Raw genomic sequence first — 25,340 nt, 5'->3', positions numbered from 1 at the left:
ACTCTAACTCATACAAGTCAAAGACATGTATGACGAGAACTTCAAGTCTCTCAAGAAAGAAACTGAAGATACCAGAAGATGGAAAAATCACCTATGCTCATGGATTAGTAAAATTAACAGTGAAAATGGCCATTACCAAAAGCAATCTACATATTCAATACAATTCCCATCTATAGACCTTGAAAGAACCATTCTCAACTTCATATGGAAATTTAAAAAAAAAATAGCTATAACAATTCTATACAATATTAGATCTTCTGGAGCTACTACCCTCCCTGATTTCAAGCTGTACTACAGAGCAACAGTAATAAAAATTGCATGATACTGGCATAGGAACAGACTGGCTGAAAATGCAATCAAATTGAAGACCCAGAAATAAACCCACACACTGATGGGCACTTGAGTTTTGACAAAAAATGCTAAAACCACACAATGGAAAAAACGATAGCATCCTCACCTTTTATTAACATAAAAACTGGGTTATTTCAAATTTGGCAAAAATGCAGCTTCAGGAATTACTATCTAAACTCTAGTTTCTAAATGTCAGTTATCTGTACAGCCTTGGGTTAATTTGAAATATCGACTTGGTTAAGAAAGACCCAGATCACTAATAGGAGCGTGTTTGTGAGGGCACAAAGAGGTTGTGGGCTGAAGAATTACCCTAAATGTGGGTGGTACCATTCTATAGACTGGGGTCTCAAATAACAAAAAGGGGAGAAAACACATTCCTATGCTCTGGAGTTCTCTTCTCTCTCCCCTTCCTTGTGGGTACCAAGGACCAAGCCCCTCCCATGGCTGTGTTTGACACATAATGAACGAACCCCTTTGATGTGTGAGCCAAAATAAAACTCCTTCTTTAAGCTGATTTTTCTTCAGGATTTTGTTGCAGAGATAAGAAAATCAACTAATGCATACACATACCATTTCTAATGGGCTACAAGAATGAAAGTAATGATGATAATAATAATTTTAATTCAGCAATAAATTAAAATGAGTTGGCATACAGATTACAGTGTGCTGTTAATTGGAGCATTAGTCTAAATTAATAAAATTCGTGATATATGGCTGAGATATAGCCATACACTTGGAATATCCTCATACCAAAATTTCACCTTGGCTTTAGAAATAGGGATGCAAGATCCCAGCTCTACATTGGGCTATAATAAAATTAACACTTAAAGCCCATTTGATTAAAAACATTTATCTGGCCTTAAAAATATTTATCTGAGCTGCGCATGGTGGTATATGCCTGTAATCTTAGCACTCAGGAGGCAGAGGTAGGTGGATCTCTGTGGGTTCCAGGCCAGCTTAGTCTACAAAGTCTAGCCTAGGCTATGCAGAGAAACCCTGTCTCTCATGCACACACCCTCATAGCACACACAAAGACATGCAGTTTGGTTTGTGCTGACCAAGTCCTCCAGGACAAAGTACCATTGGAGAAAACCAATTTTTCTTTTCTCAGCAGGTATCAGTTGGAAACAGATTCTTGACGAGGAGTGGGACTTTGTATTTGTTGACCCTTCTCCAAGCTGAGATTTTGTCTGGTTTGAACTTTTGTGGGTCTTATGGGCACTTTCACGGTGTCTGTGAGCTCAAAATGCATCAGTCCTGTTGCGTCTGGAAGACATTGTTTCCTTAGAGTCATCCACTACCTCTGGCTCTTAAAAGATTATGGCCTCCTCTTCTCCATAGATCCCTGAGCCTTGAGGGTAGGAGTCTGATAAAGGCATTCCATTTAGGACTGCATGCTCCCAAATCTCTTACTCTCTGAACATCGTCCAGTTGTGGTTCTCTGTGTTAGTTACCATCTCCTGCTGGAATAAATTTCTCTGATGAAGGTTAAGAGATACACTGATGAGTACAGCAATGTGTCATTAGCAGTCATTTTATCCCTTTGTTCACTTAACAGAATGATAGCAGTAGGTTATCCTCCTTCTTGGCTACTTTAACAGTGCCAGGTAGTGGTTCCACCTCAGAAAGTGGGTCTTAAATCCAATCAAAAAGTTGTTGGTTAACTCATAATATTTGTGTCACTATTACACCAGGATGCTGCCATAGGTCACAAGCGAGGTTCATAGCTGGGTAATACTGATGATTACATTTTCTCCTCTGGTAGCAAGGACTGACCTACCTTCCAACACCATGAACAATAGTCAGTAGGAATGAATTTTCTACTTGGAAGCCACCTCAATTTATCCACACAAACACAGTATTTTCAGCAATGCAGCCCTACAATAATGTTGTGGAGAGTAACCAATAGCCTTGGCAAAAACGTGTAATGTTTGGGTGAGTGAGCTATAGAATCCCTTTGGGCAACCACTCAAAAAGATGTAACTTATTTCTGGTACTGAGCATTTTATTTGGTAGTATCTAATGTCTAGCTGGGGCAGTCTCTCCACTAATATATGGTGACTCTAAAACTCCTTTCCTATATGTACATAGTTTAGGAAGCATCTACAGTTGTACTTTTCGTGGCTTTTCAAAATGCCCTAGTGTCAAGTTGTCTCTCTCCACATTCCTTCCTCAGCCCTGCCCTCCCATCCTCCTCCCCATTTAATCTTCTTCCTCTAGTCTCTTTATAATACTACAATCTAAATCTCCCTTGTGGGAAGATCCCTTGTTGTGGAAAATTGGTTATTAATATCTACTATTAGGTCCATATAGTTATTGTGGTGGTTATTAATAACCCACTATCATATCAATAAAAGACAGACACCTGTTAGATTTTTAGTATGCCTATCCATTGGACTGGGCAGAAACTAACCCAGTCTATCTTATTACCTCCCAGCCCTACATCACATGCCAATTGCTTTTATTATTTCTCTCTGGGCTACTTCCATAAATACTTGCATATGCTTTTCTTCTGAGATTCTTCACTCCATCACTGATCCTCAGAGCAAAGTCCTCCCAACCACATGGTTCTTTAGCTATCCCGCAGTGACTCTGTCTCTCCTTCCTCCTCTCCTGTGTCTCGTCTTCTCTCTCTCTCCCCTGATCCTTCTGTCGTTCCAGACCATGAACCTTAGCCCTGCCTACCTTTCTTCTGCCCTGCCCAAGTAAGGAATTTTATGTAGTCAATCAGGGATCATTTTGGAGGCAAGGTTCCCAACCGTCATTTCAGGTACATACTAGTCTGCTCATAAAAGAGAGCAAGCAGACCTCAGGGAGAAAATAATTAACAATCAAATGCAAAGCACCAGACCGTGCTGTAGCATTCCCTCTGGTCCCCTAACCTCTACGGTGCTTCTAATTTAAACACACATATCTAAAACTTAGAAGTTAATATCCACAAATACGAGCAAACATGCAACCTTTGTCTTTTGGGATCTGGGTTAACTCCCTCCGGATGACTATTTAGCTCTAGGCACCTACCTGCAAACTTCATTTTCTTAATAGCTGAGTAATGGTCCATGTATGAAGTACCTGTTCCTCTGCTGACGAACACATGGGCTGTTTTCAGTTGCTGTCTGTTATGAGCTCAGCAAATGAACGTAGACAGCAGTGAATGTGGATGAGCTGGTATCTCTGTAGTGAGATACAAAGTCCTTTTGGTATACGCCCCCAAAGTGGTATAGCAGAGTCCTGAGGTAGATCAATTCTCAGCTTCCTGAGAAACCACACTGATTTCCATTCTGGCTGCACCATTTTGTACTCCTGCCGTCAATGAATGTGCCCCCTCCTCTGTAAGTCAGCCCGTCCTTTACCTGCGTGTGCTGCTTTATTTATCTTGGCTATTATGAATGGGCTAAAATCTCAAAATTGTCCTCTTGGTAGTTAAAGATGATGAATAGTTCTGTGTGTTTCTCAGCCATTTGTGTTTCAGCTTTTGAGAATTCTCTATTTAGTTCTATACTACATTCTTAATTGAGTTATTCATTTTGGTGATGTGTTTGTTTAGTTCTTTATATTCTAGATACAGCCCTCTGTCAGATGTATAATTGGTGAAGACTTTCATTCTGTAGGCTGCTACTTTGCTCACAAGATGGTGTTCTTTGCTGTACAGAAACTTTTTAGCTTCATGAGGTCTCATTTGTTGGTCTTAATTCCCACATTATCAAGGTCCTGCTCAGAAAGCCCTTTCTTGTGCCAATAAGGTCAAGCCTATTCCCTAGTTTATCTCATTCAGTGTACCTGGATGAGATATGTTGAGGTCCTTGATCTGCTTGAAGTTGAGTTCTGTGCAGGGGGATAGATATGGATCAAGTTTCATTCTTTTACCTGAAGCCATCCAGTTTGACGAGCACCTTTTCTTGAAGATCTTATCTTTTCTCCAGTGGATTTTTTTCCTTCTTTTTAAAAAATTGAGTGTGTATAGGTATGTGGAATTATGTCCATGTCTTCAATTATATTCCATTGAACAATGTGTCTGTTTCTGTGCCAATAGCATGCCAGTTCTATTACAATGTCTCTGTAGTCTGGAATGTTAGGTGATGTGCTTTAAAACAGAACCAGCCAGTAAAAAGGTGAACACTTTCTATGGGCTTTGTGGGGAAGTTTATTTGCTCGTTTCCTTTTTCTTCTTTGCAGCACTGGCAACTAAGCTCAAGCCTCACACTGGCTGGGTACAGAGAGAGGTCTGTTATTCAGCAGTTACAATCCTTTCAACTGTATTGGTGCCTCCTAACTCATTCATGCCTAGTCCAGTGAAAAGTTAGAGAACCAGGAATGGAGAAGAACATTTTTAATCGGCAAGAAGCTACAGTCCCCTCAATGATGTATAGGTGTCACGGGCCTGAGTTTCAGTAAAATGAGAAGATTTTTAGATGCTTGGACCTAGTGGGCAATCTGAGGTTTCTGAGGGGCTGATCTTGGATTGAATTAACTCACACGGGATTCAGAATGAGTCCTGCGGAGAGTGAATTGTTTTGAGTGAACTTGACCCCGAGTCATTCTCTCTCCCTTCCTGTTTGGCACAGAGACTTCTTCCTTCCACACACACACTTTGCTACAATGATGCCACCTGCCATTAGGCCCTCAAGAGAGGCTGACCTAATAAGGCCACTTGAAAGTGACCTTCAAATTCATAAGCTAAATAAACCTCTGTGTAACTATGCAGCCTCAAGTATTTCATTATAGCAATCAAAACAGACCCATGTAGGAGCCCTGTGAACTCTGACAAGCTGGGAGCAGTACACCTTAGGACACACACCTTATTTTAAGGCTGTAGGTACAAGTTCTAGTTACAGCGTCTGAGCAGTCTCACTGTTTTCATAGTCTTTTTGTATGACCAAGTTGTCAAAGGTATATGGAAAAGTGGATACGCGTTGCAGAAGTGTAAAGCTGCAGATCAGCCTGGGTTGAAAATGCCTCCTTGACTCTAAACAATTTTGGTTCACAAACGGGATTGGCGCGGCACCTGGCAATTTGCAGGCTGCTCCTCCAGCGTCATCCCTTCTTGCAAAGGTTGTCAGCTGGCCCCTTGATACCTACTCAGGCCGGTGCTAGGCTTTCCTCCAAAACCTTGAAAGTTAGGCTGTGGATTCAGGGGACAGTGGGAAAGAAGGAGACACTAGAAGTCAGAATACCTGCCAAACTCATTGGCATAGAAGTGCATGTTTGGCGTTTTAGAAACAAAACAACATGTCTTGTAAAAAGAAGCAATTGGCTGATTTCATTCCCAAAGTGTGTAAGAACTGCATGGTACTTTAAAAAAAAAAAATCTTTTGAGGTGAATATTTGATGTATAGCAAATAATCAGCCTGCTTACCGGGAAGGTAGAGTCGCAAAATCTGGGCATATGTGAATCTAATTTCGAGGTGAAGCCTGGGTTTATCAGAATAAAACCACTGACTATAAAGTAGCAGCATGAAGAGCAGACACAGGGAGCTGGCAAATATTTTATTTTAAAAGCTCAGGCTCCCGTTTAAGAAACAGTACAGCATGTCTCTTCTGTGGTGTAACCACAACTTAAAAGTGAGCCTTGGTCTCACAACCAGCCGGATCTAAAACCTGGGCACGGGAAGGTCAGATGCTGTGCTGATTAGGAGCCTAGTTGACTACGCTACCTGCTCCGCACTCCGCTCCTTCTCAGGAAAGGAGCAGCTGGGCTCGCATCTTCAGGACGCGGCGCCTCAGAGCGAGGGAGGTGATTGGGTTACACCGGAGCATCCCGATAGCAGGCGTGGGAGCCGCTGGCCCTAAGCCTTTCCAGATGTGGCCGCGGCGCGCGCTGGGCTCCGGGCCAAGAGGCCGCCTGCAGCCGCGTCCTGAGGCCGCAGCGCCAGCCGCAATGCCTGCGTCCTGAGCGCCCGGGAGGAACCAGGGTTCCGGGGATCCGCCCGAAGTCACTCGAGGGTGGATGGGGGACCCCGAGGGCCACGTGATGGCTCGACCCCTGCGAGCCCCGCTGCGGAGGTCTTTCAGCGACCACATTAGGGACTCCACCGCCAGGGCGCTGGATGCTATCTGGAAAAACACCAGAGAGAGACGGCTGGCAGGTGAGGGGCAGGGGAGAGAGCTGGGAATTAACCAGTAAAGCCTTTGAACGCACAGACCCTGTCATTTACTCGAGAAATTAACAGGCTTATCAGCTGGAATATAGCAATCTCTGGTCCTCAACGTTTCGGGGGGTGGGGGGGGGGTTGTTTCTTTTTCTTTTATTGCCTCTTGTTATTAGTCTGATTGTATCCAGCTAAGGTTTTGGGTGGTTGGGTTTTTTGCTTTTTGTTTTTTAACCTTGAAGAGAAAAGCAAGGTCCTTTGGAGTGTCAGGAAATCAGCGGCGGAGATGACAAAGTGCAGACGGGAGCCCCTGAAGCTCTGCAGTGTAGTCGGTCTAGGGTCATCTTCTGAGCAGGTCTGGCCTGAGGTGGTCTGACTGGTGCAGGGGCCTGGCAGGGTGTGTGGGTCAGTGGGAGTCCCGCCCAGAATCAGCCAGCTGGTATTTCCTCCAGCAGAAGCTAAGTTCCGAGAGGGTGGGTACCAGGTATGCCAGCAGCAGACGTCGGAATGGCAATAAAACATGCGCACATTGGTGCAGTTCAAACGTTCCGGAGCTGGAGTGACAGATGCCAAATGGCAGCAGGGCTGTGTTGGAAGGACTCCGGTGAGAAAACTACAGTTCTGCCTGATACTGGGTGGGAAGAATATGCAAAAACTGACGGCAGATAGCGTCGCTTCTCGCTGTGGTGGGGAGTGACCCCGGGAGGAGAGGGGCATTCCAATAGTCTTCTAGAACGGCCTTGTTTGTACCCTGAGCGGGCTTTACCGTGCCATCCACGTGGATGGGTCAAAGAGTATGTTTTCTCGACTTTGTGGTTGTTAATCCAGTTGTTTTCCGAATTCTGGATGAATCTCCGGGAATTGTTAAGCATTTTAGACGTGACTCCAAAGGTTGATCCAGGCTCCTGGGCGATGCTCTTGACAAAGGTCACTTGATATCAAGTACTTGCCTCTACAGGACTTGAAGAATGGGAATTTAAGGTGTGTGAGTGTGATAAGGCAGATTATGAAGATAAACATGAAAGTCTCATACCCTGGTTGGCTGGGTTTGGAATGAATGTGATTTGTTCATTATCTTTGAAACAAGGTCTCACTGTATATGTAGCCTCCTCTGGCCTCCTTCTTCAGCTCTCCAGCTGAGATTATAGGTATGAATCACCATATCCTATCCTAAATCAAAAGTTTTTCTCTGTTAATCAAAGTAAAATTGTTCAAGACAGGGAGAGAATGAGCAGTATAAAATATTTATTAATTTCATTAAATAAGTAATTAATCAAACTAATTAATAAAGCAGGGTAAAGAAAACAAATTGTTTTACTATGTCATTACTGCTTGAAAACAAAATGTTTTATTAAATGCCTTAATTAAAGCAACCAAACTTTCTAAATTATACAATAACAAGTTGCAGTTGCCCAGAGAAAGCCAAGAATGTGAGATATACAAATATAAATGCCCAACTAGAACTGGTCGACTTAAAAAAAAAAAAAGGAAAAGAACTATTCTGTCATTATCATAACGTTTTTGTTACTAATACAGCAATGTTTGGCTATAGTTTGGCATTTTAACTTGACTATTAGGCTATTTGCAACGTTGCCATTTTTTTTCTGGATTTCCTCTTCAATTTTCATAAAATCTAAGCTCTGACAGCTAAGGACAGATGAACATGGGAATTTTGTGACTCGAAAGTTCTGTGCCCTTCACTTTTTTTTGGTTTTGCTTTGTTTTAGTTATGTATTAACAGTCTATTTGTAGAGTCCAAATGCGGGAGCCAATATGAAATCATTAATGCAAACCACCTGGAGAACAGTCGTTACTTTTGATGTGTGATAGAGAATGAAGCATTCTGGCAGTTCTGGCAGCAAATGGGATTTTGCTTCTCCAGTCGCACTGAAGGAATTCTTCATGTTACTTGGCTCCTCAAGGAGGGAGATAGGCACGCTAGGATGTTTATATACTGGAGAATGTGGGGGAAGGGGGACCTGGGCTATGGTTGACGTTGATTACTAGGGAGGGACCTGGACACTCTTGCGTCCTCCCTGGTCCTTGGCTCATGGCTGACGCTGTATTTGTAAACTAGAGACCGGTCTGTGGCCTATCCAAACCTCAAGGGTTCTTATCCTTACCCCTCCCTGCTAGCATTTCTGCACTTAATCCTCCCACTGACCAAAACACTAAATCACAGCTGTTCGGGGTTCACGGAGATTCATTTTCCGAACAGCAGAGAAAATCGTTATTATATGACACCCTCACTTGGCCTTTCATTGCAGAATGGAGGGTGGTAGAAAGTGCCCACCTCCCTGTGAAATAGATGAGGTGGCAGGTAAGGGGACTGGAAGCACCTAGCGGAAAGTCCTTCTGCTCATGCTGACTGGGGGCACTGGGATGCTGCTGCCATGGTGCTCCGGGGCCTGATTTGCCCCAGGCTTCTCCACAGCCAATCAGACTCTGACTGTTTCTACCTAGGCAGAGTTTAGCTTTCACAGGATGAAGTTTTAAGCTTTTTTTTTTTAAGGTTATTTCTGTCTCTCCCATGTCTTGATCAGCCAGTCGGTCTGTCTCTGTTTCTGTTTCTATAGGGTTTTTTTTCCTCCACCCTCACAATTCAATGGATCCTATTTGTGATACCTTGTTTATGTCATGTACAGAACCTGTCATTTGCCTCTCTTTGCCTTAAAATCCCTTAAGGAACCTCTCTGTCATTTTAAAGGACGTGCAGCCTTATGTAAACAAAATACAGAACTGCCACTGGGAAGAGGCCATGAAGTTGTGAAAAATGACAGAATGGATTGTCTTTATTTCATTGCTTCTATTTATGCCCACTCTGTCACAATCCCTAAGAGGTCTCTTACCTATGCCCCCAGCCCTCCAGGCTCATTGCCTTCTTTCTTAAGAGTAGATTGTATCGCTAAGGGTTCACTGAATGGGAACTTGAGGATGATGATAATTGATTGATGGAGTGCACACCCTGGCTGGCTGAACAGTATGTCTTTCTCACATCTCTCCTTGGTCCTCGTAGTCCAAGCATAGCTCCCCATGCTTGGAGATAGCCTGCTTATCTCCCTCGCACTTGGTAACTGGACATCTTGGCATCAAAGTGCATTTCATTTCCCCAAAGCCAGTTGCCTCATAACTGTTTCACACAAGGCTTCTTAACCTCATGTTAAGATGGGATACTGATAAAACCTATGGTTCACTTCTCAGAATATTTACAAATGTGTATATATAATAATTCAGAAGTGTTAAGGAAGCCAATTATAATGGACCAACCATATCTACAGACATTTTCAAACCACAAAATATTAATACAGTAACTTAGTAGAAATGAATTACATGACAATTTTAAAATATAGGGGCTTAGGTATATATACTTTTTTAAAGACTCCAGTATACAGACTGCCTAGCTAGATTAAGAGCTAACCTGTGTGCTATAATGGTCTTTGGCTTATCTTTTTGTCACTAACCAGTATAAATAGAAAAAACAAACAAAAGAACTAAGAAGCAATGGCTAGTGCTAGGTCGCCAGCATAGAACCTGCAACTTTACTGTTTGGTTACTGAATAACTACAATGCACAGAGGTGCCCAGTAGTTGGCCACTGAAGTCACAGGAACATCCGTGAACAGAAAAAAATGCCAATTATGTGTGATCCAGAGTGAGCTCAGATGCATACGACTGCAGAGTAAGGGTGGGTATAGATATATTGCGATACATACAGAAGTGCAGTGTGGCATGGAAATGCATAGTTTTTGTAGTAACAAGGTCCCAGGGACAAATAATAAATTTATAGGAGGGAAGACAGCCCATCTACATTCAAGATTGTGGAAAATGTTAAACAGAGCTTAAGAAATTCAACGTATGATTTTTTTTTATTCCTGCCCAACTTCCTGAATCCTTTGACTCTATCCACAGACTGTAAACTCAAAAATCTCTGTTTGATGCTTACTGTGGTTTTCAAATGTTGCCAGTAGCTTTACTGTGTAGTAGCTCTTGACCCCATGAGGTTATCAAGGGCTGTAGCTCCAACGAAGGGCACTCATAAATATTAACTCTTATTTATAATGCCAGATTCTCTGAGTGAGCTGGCTATAGTGTGATGTATACTTGACAAAATTCTAGAAAAGAGTTAAGATAAAGAAAATAGACTAACAAATTCAGACTCTGAGGAACCTATAAAATAAAAGGAAATTAGTCCCAGTTATAAAAGTAATCTAATAAAGTGAAATAAACACACAGTATAAAAACATACAGATTGGGGAAAAACAATGCAATGTCTCTATTAAAGACATGATATCTTGCTATCTAAGGAGGAGTGGAATCTAAGTGTCTCAAATGTTGAGACACGAGGCAGGGTGCTATTTCCTCAGTTAAGCACCTAAGAAAGAAAAAAAGGTTAATTGACATGAAGCAGGAAAATTTAGACAAGTTTTAATTTAGATGAGCTTCAGTTGACATAAAACAAACTATGTAAGTATATGCATTGGCGTGAATCCCTGGGGTATCTTTTTGTATGTTTACTATCTTATGTCTTTTGGGAAATAGATTTCTGCATTTCAATGACTGGGTCTGTAATAAGCCAGCAACATAAGTGTCTGGCCTGCTTTGCAGTATACTTGTTCTCAAGGATTCTGGCCCCATTCCAATGAAGGGCAACCACAAACATTGACTCTGTGAACTGCTTTGTGTTCCCTTGGTTCACAGCAAAAAGCAAGTAAGGGCACATGGAATGCCTTTTAACCAGGAGTGAGGTATGCCTCAAAATATGCAGTAAACAAAGACAGTCCTACTCTAGACTTTTAAAGAGAGACAACCATTATGGGATGCCTCGTGAGCTACTGTGATGTGAGCATACAGCCGTTGAATTTACTATTTTTGATAAAGAGAGGCTTTGATGGGGGAAAATGTTAAAAGGGGACTGAGGTTACAGCTGTTCTCCAGACTGGCTGAGTTAAGACTGTAGCTCTTCAAAGCTCATGTGAACTCAGAGACTGAAGCAGCAAGCATAGGACCTACACATGTCTGCACCAGATCCTCTATGTATACATCATGGCTTTCAGCTTAGTGTTTTGATGGGACCCCTCACTGTGTGGACGAGCGGGTCTCTGATTCTTGTGTCTCCTCTTTTCCTTCTATCACTTTGCCTTTGCCCAACTTCATTGTGGTGGTTTTCATTTCCTCTTTTTACATTTTATTTTGTCGCGTTTGGTTGTTATCTCTTAGGACGCCTGCTCTTTCCCAATGGGTGACGGAAAAGTCTGGATGAAGAGGAACTGGGAAGGAACTGGGTGGGGGTGGGGGTGGGGGAGGAGAGGGAGGGGAAACAGTAGTCAGGATATACTGTATGAGGAAAGAATCTATTTTTAATAAAAGAGGGAAATTTAGAAAACAGATTGTGGCTCTCGCACTTGGTAACTTTGGACAAAACCTTGTGCTCCTCGCCATCACAAAAAGAGGTGGAACAATACCTGCATGGAGATATGCAGTTAGGAGTCAAACAAGCTACAACTGGACGTGCTTAGAAGGGCCTTTTGGCATACTGAGAACGGTCAGTCTTGCTTTTGGTATTATCACCCCAACTGTCTTTTCTTTATGCCGTATTTGCTGAGGAGCTTCACCCTAGTAGCACACTGCTACTATAAATCTGCCTACATCTTTGGAGCAGAAGTAGCTGAACCAATCCAAACACCAAACAAACAAAAAACAGTAAAAATTTTAGTGGCAAATGAGCTTATTCCCATACCTCTGCGGAGCAACAATGACAGACCTAAAGGAAGTTTTTGTTTTGTTTTGTTTTGTTTGTTTGTTTGTTTTAACAGACCTTTATGAATTCCCAAAGGAAGTGAGCAGAATAACCATTTCTGTACACAGATGAGGAAGTCAGCCTTGCATGCGGGTTTGTCATACTAGATAGGCAATCTCTGGACATCTTCCCGGTCGAGCCGGAACTTGCTTTGAGCACTGCTATATGGATGAAGCCAAACATGTAAACGAGCAGCAGTGCCAGCGTGCTTACGGTTCCGTGCATGCGGCTCAGCTCTGGTGTGGGGAAAGCGTGCTAAATGTCAAGGCTGGAGCTTGAAAGGAGTTGTCCTGCCCATGTCCCTCTGTAACTCTCCTATTTACTGAAAGTGGTAGCCATGGGTGGCAGCCTCGCTCGCCAAAGGTCTCTGTAATCAGAATAACGAGATGTCTAAAGTCAGAACTTTGGTAGGAAGGACGTATGTACTGATTAAGGAGCCGGAGCCGAAGCTGGGCTAGGTAGCAAAAACTGGGTTTAAAGGAACCTTCCCATAGAAGCTCCCTGCTCTGGAGGAATGATTTGGGTGGAGACTGAGGTTAAACATAAATGTTGTTCAATTTCTGGTTCAGCCACTTACTTACTTTTAAGGTAGTCTGTCATTTTCAGAGGCGGGGGCACCACCCACAGAGCAGTCCTGTGTCACAGCAAAGGCCTGTATTGATTGACCCCCTCAGTGTTCTTCCCTGTGCGTGGTCAAGAAGCACAAATATTGTCAAGTGTTTGCCTGTAATTACTGAAGAATATGTAATCAGAGTCAAAGCCAGAGTTATTCCTGCCCCATGATAATCAAACTCATGATGGTGGTACTACAGTTGCTCTTTTCAGCGGAAGACTAGGCACCAAACTCTTGTGGCTCTGAATCGAAGGTGGGGCCTGCCAACAGTTGGCTATCAATCATTTGCAGGCATTGTGAGGCTGCCTACTAAGAGCCAGGGTCTGTACTAAAAGGTCTAGAGATATTTTCTCATCTCATGTTCAAAATCACCTTGAGAAGTAAATACTCCTCTTGTTTCAATCTCATTTAAATTGAAGGATTTTGGAAATTATGTTAGAAAAGCATTCATGAGTTTCACAGACAAAATCCAAGAGCCTCCAAACCTGTCAATTATCTTAAATTTATTTAACAATGATTTATTATCAACACTATCCTGGATACTAAATGACAAACAAAAGAAAGACACAGGATCCTTGCTGTCCTGCCATAGGTATGATATCTCAGTGCTACCTGTGAAATTACAGAGCTCACCCTAGGTTAAATAAAGTAAGCCCCATTTTACTAAGGGAGAATTGCAGATTAATTACAAGCTATTGGAGATGAATGAAGCTCATCCACAGACAAGATATTTAACCTGCCATCCTAGGAGATATGGGAGAAGGCACATTTGTATTCTTTTTAATTTTATTCATTTAATCACTTTATAGCCTGATCCCCTCCCTTCTCTCCTCCCAGTCCCAACCTCACACCGCCCCCAATCCTCCCTCTCCTCAGAGAAGGGGAGTAACCTAAGGGGTACAAACCCACCCTGGCATCTGAAGTCACAGCAGGACAAAGCACATCTTCTCCCACTGAGGCCAGATAAGGTAGCCTAGGTAGGGGAAAGGGATGCAAAGGCAGGGAAGAGAGTCAGAGACAGCCCCTGCTCCCATTATTAGGGGACTCACATGATGACCAAGCTGCATATCTGTTACATATATGTAGGGGATCTAGGACTGGCCCATGCACGCTCTTTGGTTGGTGGTTCAGTCTCTCTGAGACCCTTAACCCAGGTTAGTTTACTCTGTAGATCTTCCCATGGTGTCCTTGATACCTCTGAACCCCTCAATCCTTCCTCCCACTCTTCCACAAAACTCCCTGAGCTTGGCCTATTGTTTGACTGTGGGTCTCTGCATCTGTCTCTATCAGCCGCTGGATGAAGCCTCTCAGAAGACAGTTATGCTAGGCTCCTGTCTGCAAATATAGCAGAGTATCAAATAAAATAGTCATCTGAAGTAGATGGAGGGAGAGAGCTGTGGGGAAAGGGGGTGGTGGGGAGGGTAATGAGAGACTGGTCAGGTGTGAGATTAGGGTGGACTGTGGGGAGGTGGCAGGAGAAGGACCAGGAAAGAGAACAGAAATTGGTGAGGGAACATCTCTGGGACAGGGGAGGCCCCTCAGAGGCTATGGGGGTGACCCTATGTGAGATTTCTAACAGAGGGGACATGGACACTGAACTGGCCACCTCCTATGGCCAGGTGGGACTTCCAGTGGAGGGAAATTGACACCAACCCACCCATAAAACCTTGGACCCAAAATTCATCCTGCTACAGAAGGTGTAGGGATAAAGATGGAACAGAGAGTGAGGAAATAGCAAAACAATGACTGGCCCAACGCGAGACCCACACTGTGAGAGAGAAAGCACATTTGTACGGGCAGCATCACCGAGGTGTACATGTAGCTTTGAAAAACATGCTCGACCCTGCTGTATTCATAGTGTGAGCTGCACCGGGGAGACGGCCTACTAGGAGAGAAAGTGCAAGCAGGAAGGTCCGGAGCCGTGTTCTTCAATGCTTGGTTCTGGAAACCAGCCTGGGACAACCAAAAAATGAAAAAAGGACAGACATAAGGACACCTAAGCTGGGTGAACCTGGAAACTTGGCATGTCTATTTTATACATATGAATGGCGGGGGTGGTTTTAATAGATAAGGCTGAGTATGGGGCAGAGTTGTGGCACATGGATGAATGTGGAGGCAGGCATGGCAAATTTCAGTACAGAGTCTCTGCCGGAGAGCAACCACAAGCTAAAGTAGCCCCAGAGCGGAAGCTGTGGTTGATAGTTCCTACACACACACTGAAGAGTTGCACTTGGACCAGAAGAAAGCTTTGCCTCCTGCGGCTCTGAGGCATTCGAGTCCTTGATATAATGGTGCTTTTTAGAAACAATACACACTCAGTAAAGACTCTATCCACTCCTTACACACTCACTCACTATGTCCTCCACTCTTCACAGCCCAGCATAAATATAAAGGCTGAATAATTCCAGTTTGAGCTGCTCTACACATCCCTCTTGGGACAAATCCCTTCCTGAACAGAGAATAGGCAAATGAGTAAATAAAAGAAACTATCTGGCTCCTCCACAGAACTGAGAGAAATCCTCTCTGTGATACAAGTCAGGCCTGGGAGTATATCTCATTAATAACTGGCTTCTCTTTATAGGACCAAAACAACAACAAACAAACAAACAAAAAACTTACTTCCAAAGTGCTAGGTCATATTTTTAATCATGGTCATTTTTTTTTAACAAGATGTTGACCTCTTTTCAAAGTTAAGCAAATAAAATGTAAAATACATCACTATCTAAAACAGGATGCACTTGGGTGATTTAGAAATCAGAATGAACTAAAGTTCATTAGAAGTTGTGCTTTTAATATTTCAATTTACAAATATGATTATGCTCAGACTAAAGCACACATGAGCTATAGGACTGAAATGGCTTGTCCTGAGTAATTTGGGATCCCACTGAATTTCTCAAGGGTCCAAACTGGAAATCAAGACTTTTTTTTGTATGATAATAACATCAAAGGTGTGTTTCTGATTTGAATTTTTAAGAGAAAACAACGCTAAATGTATTATGTTTAAAATGTGGCATTATGATCATTTTACTTAATGCTTTCTAATTGCGGTGTTTGCTTCTTGCTTCTATAGTTGGCAACTTTACAAAATCTCAAGTCACGGAGGAAGGGTCTGAGGGAGGGGTTATCTACCTGGGTTGTTCTGGAGGGATTGTCTTAATTAGTTAACCTATGCAGAAGTTGGGCCCCACCATGAGTAGCACCATTCCCTAGGCAGAGGAAGCAAGTGAACATGTGTCTATTCTTTTCTCTTCGTTGATGGTTGTGGATTCGATTTGATTAGCTGTTTGTAGTCCCTGCCTCAAATTTACTACAATTGTTGATTTTAGTAATTTATCATTATCATCTACTCTATGCAGGTATCTAATGTATCAATGCAAAATTTACCAAACCATATAGGAATTTTTGGTGTGTTTTTTAATTAATTACAGTTGATTTACTTTGTATCCCAGCTGTAGCCCCCCATATATAGGAATTTTTACTTTCACTGGTTTTCCCAATTAATTAAGACATATCAGGATGTTGAATAGATGTTCAAGTATTGTGTCTTACTTTATATTAGAGGCAATTTTACCAGTGTATCCCAAGCAATGTTATTAATTATTATTTCTTACCTCTTACTTGGTAGAGATGGTAAAAGATGCAAATAAAAGAAAATAATACCCACTACTAGTAAGCTATTGGCTATTAATGGAGCCTGGGGGTGAGGATCATTGTCTTCACCCACTGGGGATCCTGCCAGGATCAGATGGGTTGGTCCACACCCATGATCATGTGCATGGCCCTTTTAATAAACACTAAGTCACCAACTTACCAAAAAGGTATAAACACAAAAAAGAAAATTTGTAGGGAAGTCAAAGAATTGTCAGGGGTGAGAGAGAAATAAAAGAGAGTGGAATAAGAATAATCAGAATATTTTACATATGTGTATGAAGTTGCCAAAGAATAAACTTAATCAAAAAAAAAAAAAAAGAAAAAGAAGAAGAAAGTAGCAGATTTTAAGTCTGAATATTTCATGTTCAAGTAACCAGTATAAAAACAAGGTATAGGATATTGATAATACAGTATACAGTCCACCAGATAGACATTACATTATCAATTTCCTATTACCTAGTACTGATAGCGCACCTGGTCATAGACACAAGAGCAGACAACAGAAGTGATACCGAAATAAATTAAAGATCATCTCTGGGTTCCATTAGCTATTCTCTTGACAGAAAAAATGATCTATATAGAAAATAAGCTCTGAAGCATGACTCAACAGCTGGAGGAAGGTGCTTGCTAAGCCTGGCCCTGTCTTCTTCACCTTCACTCGCCTACTCACTTCCTTCTTTCATCCTTTCCTCCTTTCCCCCTGCCTTTCTCACCTTGAGATTCCTCTTCCCTGGCCCTCCCTCTCCTTTTTGCACCAGGAAATTACCATTAGTCCAGCTGCCTTAGAAAAGAAAAAAAAAAAAAAAAGGGAAAAGGGAAAAGGGAAGGCACAGCAAGATGGTGACCAAGATGGTGGATCTCAGTAGCTGAATCTTGCTGAGCTAAGAATGTCTTGCTCATGGTTTAGAGACCAAGGCTATAAAATGAGATCTTATCGGTAGGCTCCAGGCATCTCTTGAAGAGCATGCTGAAGAGGAAGCACATGAAGCATATATACTGGGAGATGAAACTGAGGAAGAAGCAAAGCCTGTAGAATTGCCTGTTAAAGAGGGAGAGCCTCTTGAAAAAAAAAACTGTTGATGTGACATCAGAACAGAAGGTGGTAAGAATTACATCTGGAATACCTCAGGCTGAAAGAATGCAGAAGCAGGATGAATGATTCAATGGACTTGTGAGCTTGGTGAGTAAGAAAACTGCTCAGACAGCTAGATTTTGTTGGAATTTCTTCAGTTCCAACAAAAGGTCTTTTATCTGACACCAAGCCTATAGTTAACCTGGATAAACTAAAGGAAGAAACACAGAGATTTGGTTTGAATGGCTCTCCATCTCTAGAAAGTCTGAGGATAATGAGAAGCTGAAGAAAAGGAAGGAGAGATTTGGGGTTGTGACAAGTTCAGCTGTAACTGGAACCACAGAAGTGTCTAGGCAAAGAAGAGCACAGTGTTTGGGGATTGCATAATGGAAAGTTCATGCTTTCTGCCCCATAATGGTTTCTATTTCATAATTCTTCTTCTACACACACACATGCACACATACACACACACACACACACACACACACACACATGTACTTGAACAGACCCACCCCTGCATGAGCACTCATGTGCCTCACAGTAAGGAAGGGCATAGCTTAGATACATTCCAGGAGCTGTTTAATTTAACTGTTGCTCTGCGTTTATGGTTGTCATGGGGGTTGTTTTTAAATATTTTGCCTATTGATAAAAAAAAATGAAAGAAAACAAAAAAAATATACAGGTTATTTAACTACTTGTATTTTGTCAGGGTCATGCCCCTTCTGTATGCTTATGAATTGTATTTATAACTGAAAACTTCCTTTACACACAAACCTTTAACATCACAGTGATATCTTTTCCACTATTTTCTGTGAAAACAGAAACCACAAAATGATTGCAGAAAAGCCTCTATAAGAAAGTGGCAGTAGTGTGTGTGTGGGGGGGAGGTGTCTGTGCTTGTGTGTATGTGTGAGTGTGTGTAATAGAATAAACTAAGAAGTGCAGGAGTATGATAAACACAGGCGTTGCAAACTACCTTGCGTTTCATAGCAACATTTGTATGCTCAGTCAGTAAATGAGTGGACACTCTTCAACATTTCGTGAAGTTCTCCCATTAGGTACTCAACTGACTGTTTAGAATGTTCCCTCCACTGAGCATATACCAATCGTGTGTATAATCATGTATGTTATGTATGGTGTGTATATACACACCATGCTTGAAGGTGTATATGTATGTATGTCTCTATGGGCATCTGGTACCCTGTGGTTTTTACTCTTGTATGACGCGGGGTGCAATCACGCTTGCCTATTTTCAAGCAGTCGTTGACCCAAACCTTACATTCAATGTGAAGCAAATGTGTTTCCACATGTGTCATGAAGGTTTGACAGTGAAAGCCAGAAAACAGAGGAGAAGAGCAGTTCCTGATTTTACAATAAAAATAATCATAGTGCTGGACTCAGTTTAGGGACAGAGGGTCAGTGTTTATACTCTGTAGCAAGAATCTCCACCCATCCATCCATCAATCCTTTCCATCAAGAGAAACAATAAGAATGAGATTGAAGAGGCTGGGAAGACATTCAATTGATCACGCACTAACCAGCAAAGTGTTGAGGACTTGAGTTTTATCCCCAGCACCTATTTTTTTTTAAGCTAAATGTGCAGGTGAACCCTTGTAATCCCAACACTGGGGAGACAGAACAATCTATAGCACTTTCCAGCTAGCCTAACCTAGATCCCAGGGAGAGATCCTATCTGAAAAAAAAAAAAAAGTGGATGGTTTCTGAGAAATGATACCGAGGTTGACCTCTGGCCTCTACACATGAGGGCATGTGTAAGTGCACATGTACACACACACACACACACACACACACACACACACACCCGCAGGCAAGCACACACACACACACAAAGCACAAAGGGGGATTAGAAACTTCTAAACAATAAAAATCACAAAATACAGTGAAAACATTGAACATTATTGTTTGGTAAGTCTTAGCTGGTGAGCCCCGAACATCCTGGTTCCGCATTGGTCCTTTTCTCTTCAGGCAATTTCTTATCAACATGGAGCATCTAAGCAATCACATATACACATATGCAAACACCCCCAGGCATCATATGACATCAAGGAATTTCTCTTTATAAAGACTGAAGGGTCTTGATTTACAGGATGCTGACGTAAAAAGTCACGACACAGCAGCTGGCCTTTGACAACCTGTAGTCAGGGAAACAGCACGTTTTATGGTGTCTAGACTTTGTTTTATCTTGTAAATTTTTGGTGACATATTTAGCTTTTTGCAGACAACTCTCAAATTACTGAATCAGCAGTCGGTATGGCTCAGTTTATCATGACCCCTCATCTTTAATCTGGTCTTGAATAGCAGGATGTTGTAGGTCTGGATTGAAGTGCGACCTCTGAATGTTTTTCATTCATGCCTGATTACTATATCCTACAGGTCTAGACAGCGTTGGGTTTCCCACCAACACAAACATCTGGCACGCACGCGCGTGAGCACACACACACACACACACACACACACACAGCTCTACTAGATGAGTAAGACCGTTTCTAACCACCTATATGATATTTAGAAATAAAACCCTTTTAGATGAAACCCATCTCAGATCCTAAAGAATATCATCAATCACATTGTTTTCCACCGTGATAAGATTGTCTTTGGACCACAGTTTTTCACAAAGGAAAACAAGTTTGTCATGTCATTTCAGGCTCCAAGAAATGTCTTTCATTTGTGCCCTTACAAGAAACTACAGTTTCACTTGGTGAGCTCCAGCCAAGCGAACTTATTAACACTGACTTTTGTGTCCCAACATGCACACATTGACTCTTGTGTACCTCATGTTAGACCAAGTGAAAGAACAATGGGTATGGAGAAGGGCAGTGAGATCCAATGCAAGGCAGTGTGGGGTCTCGTTATCCAACCTTTACAGTCATAGTATCAGAGAGCTCTGCAGGGGTGTTCAGCTTTTTTAATGCATACAAATGCGTGAGTCTGGATGTGTTTGGTGTGTATACATGTGTAAATGACACCTGTGTGTGGGAAGGCGGAAGGATGGCGTGTGTCCTGCTCTGTCACTCTTCCACCTTACCCCTTTTACATGGTTGTCCTACTGGACCTGGTGCTCAGCTGGTGGCCCACAAACCCCAGCTAGGTGTTACTGGCACATATAACCACTCTTAGCTTTTTACAGGGTTCCTAGGATCCAAACTTGGGTCCTCATTTTGCCCAACAAATACCCTTAACCACTAAGGCATCTCCCCAGCCACCGCTGGGCCCAAATTCTTCAGAGTATTGTATCACTGGGTCAGAGAGGCTGAGTCCCATTCCCTTATGCTAGAACTGCTGGTCATATCCATATACAAAACATACACACAGCCATGAGCACCAGGTTGGAGACTGTAGCTAGGTAATAAGAGCACTCTAAAGTATGTGACTTATGAATGTCATCCATATGTAAAAGGCAGACACATCAATGTCATGTGAATACCATGGGAATTTATACTGGGGATATTGGAAATTGATTAAATGCACATTTGATAATTAATACAGTTTGTATATAACATGTTTCTTTCCTTCTTATTTTTTTTCCTTAAGGAAAAGTTTCCCCCAGCTTTTAAGTGATTGTTTTTTAATAAAATCCTGGCTTAGAACTCAAGAATTTGTTTTCTTCCAGAGCGTTTTTGCACAGCATGATAATTGCAAAACAGAAGATAAACATAGGGGGGTAAACTCCAGAAAAATCATGTCAAAGCACTGCCTGAACGCCCTTTGCACCATTTAAGACTTTAACAGCAGTCCCTGACTAGCTATTCCACACATACCTCAAGGCTTATCCAGCACATGCTCATAGGCTGGGAAATGAGGAAAGAATAAATATTTTATTTTTAAAAATGAAAAAAAAAGACAGAAAGGAGAAAAGAAAACATAGTCTAGAGGAGCGGAGTGAAGCCTGCTGTCTGCCTTCTTAGAGACTGTGACAAATAGATCAAAACTGGATACCCACCTTCACAGACACCACCACACACATTCCGAACTCCCATTCTTGTGATGCCAGCTCCCAGAAAATGTTTTCATTCCAGTGACCCCGAGTGTGACTCCCGTGCCGCTGCCTATACTGTTCTCAGAGTGACCCTCCACAGCCTTCCTCCTTCATTAATCCCAGCACTCTCCGCCCGCCCAGCCCACCACGGTCATTAATCCCCACCACCACCCATCACTCTTGAGTGTCTTCTGCAACCACCTACTAGCGTTGATTTCCCCATTTTGTGCTTTAAGTGAGACAGTCCATCCAATAGCTCGCTGTATCTAACTTTTCCTTGAATATAAATGCGTTCTTTCTCACTGTCCTGTTTTGTTCCTTATTTGAACATTAAATATTTTAATGAATTAATAGAAGTTCATTATTTTATCTCTCCTCTGATAGTAAAGGTATGTTTTCTAAAGTCATTGGTAACTTAGGCAATATCTGGGTTTGGTTGTGTTATTTTTGACGGAGCTTAAAATGGCATTTGACTATTTTTATTACTTAAGAAAAAAACCTGACCCGTACTCTGTACAAATTGGGTTGTAAGGGTCAAAAGCCAAGTGCTTTTAATAACTTTTTAAGAGTGAGTAACCTTTGTTCATGTTGAAGACTGTGGTATGTGCTAATTTCTTTGTAAAATGAAAGAGATGTTGCCATAGCTAATGGTCCATGCAGTGGCACCACGGGACGCTAGGTACTGGCGTCTCCTGTGGCTTGGGCTGCCATTTTCATAGCCTAGTTATTGTTTGCTGATTAAATACAGGTTGGGTAACATTTAAAATTATCTTTGCTTCCCCAAAGCCTTGTCTCCAAAATTAATCCTTAGGTGGGTTATTAATTAACTCGCAGCAAGGTTATTTCATTAAACACGTCAGACATTCAAGATACGCAAGTCTCCACCACTATCGAGTAATAAAACATTTCCGCTACTGTGGAAGGTCTACACAAGCCACTTCTGGATGGCATTGTCCACCCTGTTTCTTCCTTGTAGCTTTGGTTTTGTCACAGCAGTTGTGTCTTGTCACACGTTGAGGCAACCCAAACAATACTAATAATCTCTGCACACTTGAAAGTGTTAAGTGGTATAATCCTGCACATATCCCTCGGACCTCCCCTTCCCCAGGCTTACAGTCTCGATATTTCTTCATGTTCCAAGTCAATGTGCTCACCCGCATTGCGGCAATACAACAGTGCCATAATTTACTCACACTTAGAGTCCTTACAGCTGCATGCTAATGAGAGTAATTGTTGTTTGGAATATTCTTGTTCAAATCTCCATGGTGTGCGTGTAGAATTTTCTAGGTGACGGAGTAATCAAAGGATAAAATTTCATCGCCCAGGTTATGCACATACAGCCAGAGAGTTTAACAAGTATTACACACATACCAGTGGTTTCTAAGAACACTCACTGTGGAAAGAAACTCCAAATGATATAAAGGCCACAGAAGAGTTACTTTTAAAACATTAAAATAAATTGTATAGATAATATTATACAAACAATGTCAAATACACACATATACAAATGTATTTATACAAAGGTATACATGTGTGTATGCATATAGACATAAAGCATATGTATGCGTTTTTTGTATATCACAAATAACATTAAATTGTTAATAAGATTAAATACTACAGGAACAAGGTTTTTTAATTTAATTTTTGAGGAATATATTCAAGAGTACAATATTTGCATCATTTCCACTGATCTTCCACCCTTTGCAACTGCTTCCTTGTCCCCTGATACCCCTTCAAATTCATCACATCTTTATTATTGTTGTCACATACACACAAGCACATGCACACACACAAGCACACACACAAAGAAAAACAAACCCGGAAGTTCTTCGGACTGAAGAGAGGAAGAAGCCAATGCAAGAGGCTGTAGCAAGAAAACAGGTGAAGCTAGAACCTTAAATATTAATGTCTTCAACTCCCTAGTCAAAAGACACAGCTTAAGTAAATAGGTCATGAATGAAAGCTTGGGTGGAAATTGTAAATAATGAATGAGTGTGTCTCATTTATTGTGGCTTTTTATTCAGAAGAAACTAAAATGTAAGTAGGTTTCTGTTTAAAGAAGAGAATAAGCCGGAAGTTTACTTGTACCAAATGTAGGCCTGTCGTGGGATCTAAACAGAACTAAGGTAGATGGTGAGCACAAATAACAAAAGTAGAGTGTAGTTGACAATCAGAAACAGTAAAAACAGTTTTTCGGTGATAACATCCTCCTAGTAACTTATAGTAAGAAATTCTTACAAGGACACTCAATAAGAGAATATTTCCTCTCCGCCATAAAAATCCCTGCAGGCATTCATGGAGGCCATGGGTTCCACAGACCAATTACGATTTCACACACCTGCCATAGGGGAAAAACTATTTGAATGACATTGAAAAACAGAGTGGCCACTTCTGTCATGCCAGTGATCACAGCACGCAGGAAGCTGACGCCTAAGTATCACACGTTGAAGGCTGTGCTGACCTACAGAGTGAGAGAAGAGTAGCCAGTTCCTTGAATACTGAATTTTAAAAGACAAGTGGAAGAGGCCGTTAATTTGCAAAACTAAACAGCTGTATTTTCTACTCCAGTGTATTAAATGCTCACGCAGCAAACACTTCAAATGTTTAGCATACATTCAAATCAGACATAGAATGATGTTTCTACGTCTGTTTACTGGTGTGTGGCTTGATCATATCTCACTCCCCTTATTTCAAAGTCCCCTTCTTTTGGGTCCCTCTCAGTCCCTTGTGACCTCTAGCCCATCATTAAAATGTATTCTGGGAATAGGGCTGGGGTTCCTCGGTGGTGTGAGCATAACGTGTTCAAGGCCCTGGATTTAACATCACCCATTAGGACGACCTGAATGTCCAAATACTGTCTGTCCCTCAGCTTCTCCAGAGAAAGATGGCTGGCTGATGACAGTTACTCCACTGTACTGTTCACGGTACAAGCAGACATGGTGAACCCCTCAGATAGCCTCTTCAGGATGGACAAAGTCAGCCCCGCCTGCTTTCCTTGTGAATTTACAGTTTGCCTTGTTAAACGTCTTATTCTACTCGGCTGAGTTGGCTGTGTGTCACTGCGTTACAATGTAAAGTCCAGACGAGCACAATTACACAATTATCAATTTGCCCCTTAATTCTGATGCCTTTTATTATTTCTCATAGAAAAGGTTCCTCTCCGTTCTTTACATTATTTTTCTCCTCTTTAAAATATAGACCACCTCCTCTTTGGCTCTCCTAACTTCAGTGAGAATTTCTCTCTGATAATTATAATTTCTAACCATTATTTACTTATTCAATCGCAATCGCTTTCAAAATCATTTTGGCATGAATACCATAATTTGATGTTTAAAATTAATTCTCTAATCCATTAAAAGCTGGCACCTCAGCCAAGAAAAGGGATCATCAAAGAAAAAATGTAGAAAGAGCTCTGTTGTCTTTTAAAAATAATTAGATACTGTTAAGACTAGAGCTTTGCCTCAGTTTTCTGGTACCAAATTCTTGATGGGCCCTAACACTCAGTGTGGGCTCTGCTCAGGTGCTTCCTGCATTGACACCAAATATGTATGAACTTGAAGTTGTAGTTTGTTTCACAGATGAGGAGACATACCCATAGAGGTTAAGTAGCATGCCCCAAATCACTTAACATGTCCAACATTGAGCTCTTTGATTTTTTTTTCCCCATAAAATTGTGTCTTTTTCTTTTTCATCTTGGTCCATGGGAGTCACCTCTGGCTCATCTCTCCTGTCATACCTCAAATTCCTTCCACCAGACAATAGTGTCAGCCC

At 41.8% G+C, this 25,340-nt stretch overlaps 1 protein-coding gene and 1 pseudogene across 2 annotated transcripts in view; both read left to right on the top strand.

The window, feature by feature from the left end:
* Positions 1-25,340, top strand: part of Dlc1 (DLC1 Rho GTPase activating protein) — a 387,771-nt gene that overhangs the window by 218,983 nt on the left and 143,448 nt on the right. Inside the window, exon 1 of one of the 2 annotated variants that reach the window (XM_021651062.2) lies at positions 5,991-6,437. The exons of the other annotated variant lie outside the window; for it this stretch is intronic. Coding sequence (XP_021506737.2) covers positions 6,299-6,437 — 139 coding nt within the window. The 5' untranslated portion in view covers positions 5,991-6,298. Of the gene's footprint in view, positions 1-5,990; positions 6,438-25,340 lie in introns of those variants that run through there. 2 annotated transcript variants of the gene reach the window in all.
* On the top strand, positions 6,948-21,873 carry LOC110556985 (SAP domain-containing ribonucleoprotein-like; annotated as a pseudogene).

Source organism: Meriones unguiculatus, chromosome 4, assembly GCF_030254825.1.
Source record: "Meriones unguiculatus strain TT.TT164.6M chromosome 4, Bangor_MerUng_6.1, whole genome shotgun sequence".
NCBI classification, from domain to species: Eukaryota; Metazoa; Chordata; class Mammalia; order Rodentia; family Muridae; genus Meriones; species Meriones unguiculatus.
Note: the sequence above shows the minus strand (reverse complement) of the source record. Positions and strands in the feature narration are given on the sequence as shown.